General features: G+C 46.0%; 1 protein-coding gene across 1 annotated transcript in view; it reads right to left on the reverse strand.

Annotated features, from left to right (window-relative positions):
• Positions 1-2645, reverse strand: part of LOC107099054 (inactive dipeptidyl peptidase 10-like) — a gene marked incomplete at its 5' end in the record, with an annotated part of 26435 nt that overhangs the window by 9092 nt on the left and 14698 nt on the right. The window contains 6 exons of the mRNA XM_015396997.1: positions 32-79; positions 947-1038; positions 1134-1223; positions 1412-1450; positions 1521-1644; positions 2548-2603. Of these exons, the coding sequence (XP_015252483.1) occupies positions 32-79; positions 947-1038; positions 1134-1223; positions 1412-1450; positions 1521-1644; positions 2548-2603 (449 nt within the window). The remainder of the gene's footprint in view (positions 1-31; positions 80-946; positions 1039-1133; positions 1224-1411; positions 1451-1520; positions 1645-2547; positions 2604-2645) is intronic.

A 2645-nucleotide genomic window follows, 5' to 3' on the forward strand; every position in this document is an offset into this window, starting at 1 on the left:
ATGAGGGTTGGAAGAGAAGCTGATGCCGTACCTGTACAGGTGCTGCTGAGCCGACCCCTCCTCTGTACTCAGGAAATATCTAGAAAACAGAAGAGCACCGAGAAATCAGAGCCGGACGGATCTGCATGGAATTAGGTCCCCTGACAGGAAACAACCTTCAGTGTAAATGTCCTACTGAGGAAAGAAAAATGGGCTCCTCCCCCAAACAGCAGGACATCAGCAGATACCAGGAAGCTGAAAGTCTCACAGCAAAGCTTCTCCATTAGAGAGTCCAGTTCTATTAGAGGAGGCACCTGGTGGACCAGGAACTACTGGTCCTAAAACGATCCTGATATGGATCACTACCATAGATCAGCTGCTATGGGACATAGACCTGTCAGGTGACGTGACCTACCTGCAGCAGAGAGGCAGTCTAAGCACTGCGGTTCTGTTTTAAGCTGTTCGTTAATAGACATAATATTGGAATATTCATATCAGATAGTTGCTATAAATAGATATTCAGATTTCTGTTCTAGAGAGGAACATCTGTAGGTTTTCTGGTGCAGAAAAAGGAGGGGAGCGAGAACGGAGCCCTGTGGCGTCCCGTATAAGGTTCCATTCATCCGTACACCGCCCCAAACGGCACCACGGCACCAATAGAGGGGTTCAGCTCAGAAAAATGGACAGAATGGATCCCAGAGTCCAATGTCCAACATCGTCCAACGTCCAACATCGTCCAACGTCCAACATCGTCCAACGTCCAACATCGTCCAACATCGTCCAACATCCAACAGAACTATTTAAACAGCCTGAAGTTGAACAGATTGAATCCAAAATGATCGATAAACTCCGGTTCTGATACCAATAATTACTGGTAGGTCCTCACAGACTAGCAGCAGACCTGGATCAGGATGGAGTCTGGGAGACCAGAACCGCTTCGTTAACAAACTATTGGATCAGAACTTACATGGATCTGGAGTTCTCATCGTAGGCCAGAACCCGGGAGACCTTCCAGTTCCCAGAGGTGAGCTGCTGGACCCGGACCCGCTCAGCGTCAGACTGAGGACCACAGAGAAGAGACGGCATGTTAGGATGGGTCCCTGACACCCGGCAGACGGGTCGGGCTGTCAGAGACCCGGATGTTCTGGTCTCACCTGGTTGGAGATCATGGAGATGTGGCTGAAGGCTCCAGGGCTGCTGATGAAGAACCTGCTGAGGTCCCTGGAGAACAGTGGCTCCTCAGTCTGGAGGTCAGATGGACCAGAGCCTTTCAGTACCATGAGGTTGGTTCTGGTTCTGGTCCCAGTTTGTTAAGACCAGAACCTCCTTTTCAAGCATTAGACATGACATGAACCCAGATCCTGCTTCTTCAGGTACCAGAGTGGTTTGTTTGGACTCAGGTTCATGAGTCTGAGGTGAAGAGGAACCTCACCTGGCGGTCCAACCAAGCCTCTGATGTCATCACATGTTTCTGATGGAACAAGATGGAGTCAGGTGACCAGAACTTCTGCCTCGGCCCGTTTCTGCCGTGAGTTTCCTACCTTCATGCAGTCGCCTGTGGTGGCGTCACACAGGGAGAGAATGGAGACGTTCTGAGCTCGGTTGACCCAGCGGACGCTCAGCTTCTGCCGGCTCACCCATTTCACCATGCTGATGTAGAAGTCGCTGCAGAGACAGAATCAGAACCAGAGTGAATGTTCTCCAGAGTGGATCTTCAGAACATCTGAAGGCAACGTCTGTTTTAACCTGATGGAGGAGAAGCTGCAGATGTTTGGTTCCTTCTGTCAGAACATCCTCAGTTTCTATGGTTACTATAAAATAAATCTAAAACTCAATGTCGCAATCCTGGGATTTAGGAAAAATTCTTCACATTCAGGAAAAAAACTACATTTAAACAATAAATCTATATTTTCATGTCATATCTAAAAACATCTGTTTCTACATTCTTTATGTAAATGTTAACTCTATAAATCTATATCTCATTTTAAATGTGAATTTATAGATTCAACAGATACATTTGGTTAGGGTAAAACATTCAGATCTAGATCCAATATCTATATTTATCACTTTACTCCTAAATGTTGGGAAGAAAAGGCTAGAATTATTAAATAACAGAAATGTGAGTGATTATTTAGTTAGGTTGGTCAGTTATTAGCTGATTAACGGTGATATTTACATCATTACTAACTTCATTATAAGCAGCTAATAAAGATGAGAGGAATGGAAATGAAACAGTGGCAGCTGGCCAGTAGAGGGCGCCACCCCACTCACCCAATGACCTTGATTAAAAGGTCCTTTATTAAAATATATAAATTTTAGATGTGCAATATAAATATTTAATCTTTAATGACGAGTAAAGCAGTTTTGTTGTTGTCGGATTGGTGACGTATTTCCATAAATCTCTGGTTAAAGTCGTCCATGTGGAGCAGCTCCTCCTCAATGCTAAGATAGGAGCATCGTGGGGAGCAGCTCTCCTGCACCCAGAGCTGAAAGCAGCTTGATTTGCTCACTGCCTCCCTCCACAGCGCTGACATCACAGTCCTCTGTTAGGAGGTGTGGCTGATTGACAGGTTTATAGGATTATTTAGCTCCAAGGCTAGGCTAACTGCCTGCAGCGAGGCTAACTGCCTGCAGCGAGGCTAACTGCATGCAGCGAGGCTAACTGC

The sequence above is a fragment of the Cyprinodon variegatus genome, unplaced genomic scaffold (genome assembly GCF_000732505.1).
Source record: "Cyprinodon variegatus isolate N-32 unplaced genomic scaffold, C_variegatus-1.0 Scaffold834, whole genome shotgun sequence".
NCBI lineage: Eukaryota > Metazoa > Chordata > Actinopteri > Cyprinodontiformes > Cyprinodontidae > Cyprinodon > Cyprinodon variegatus.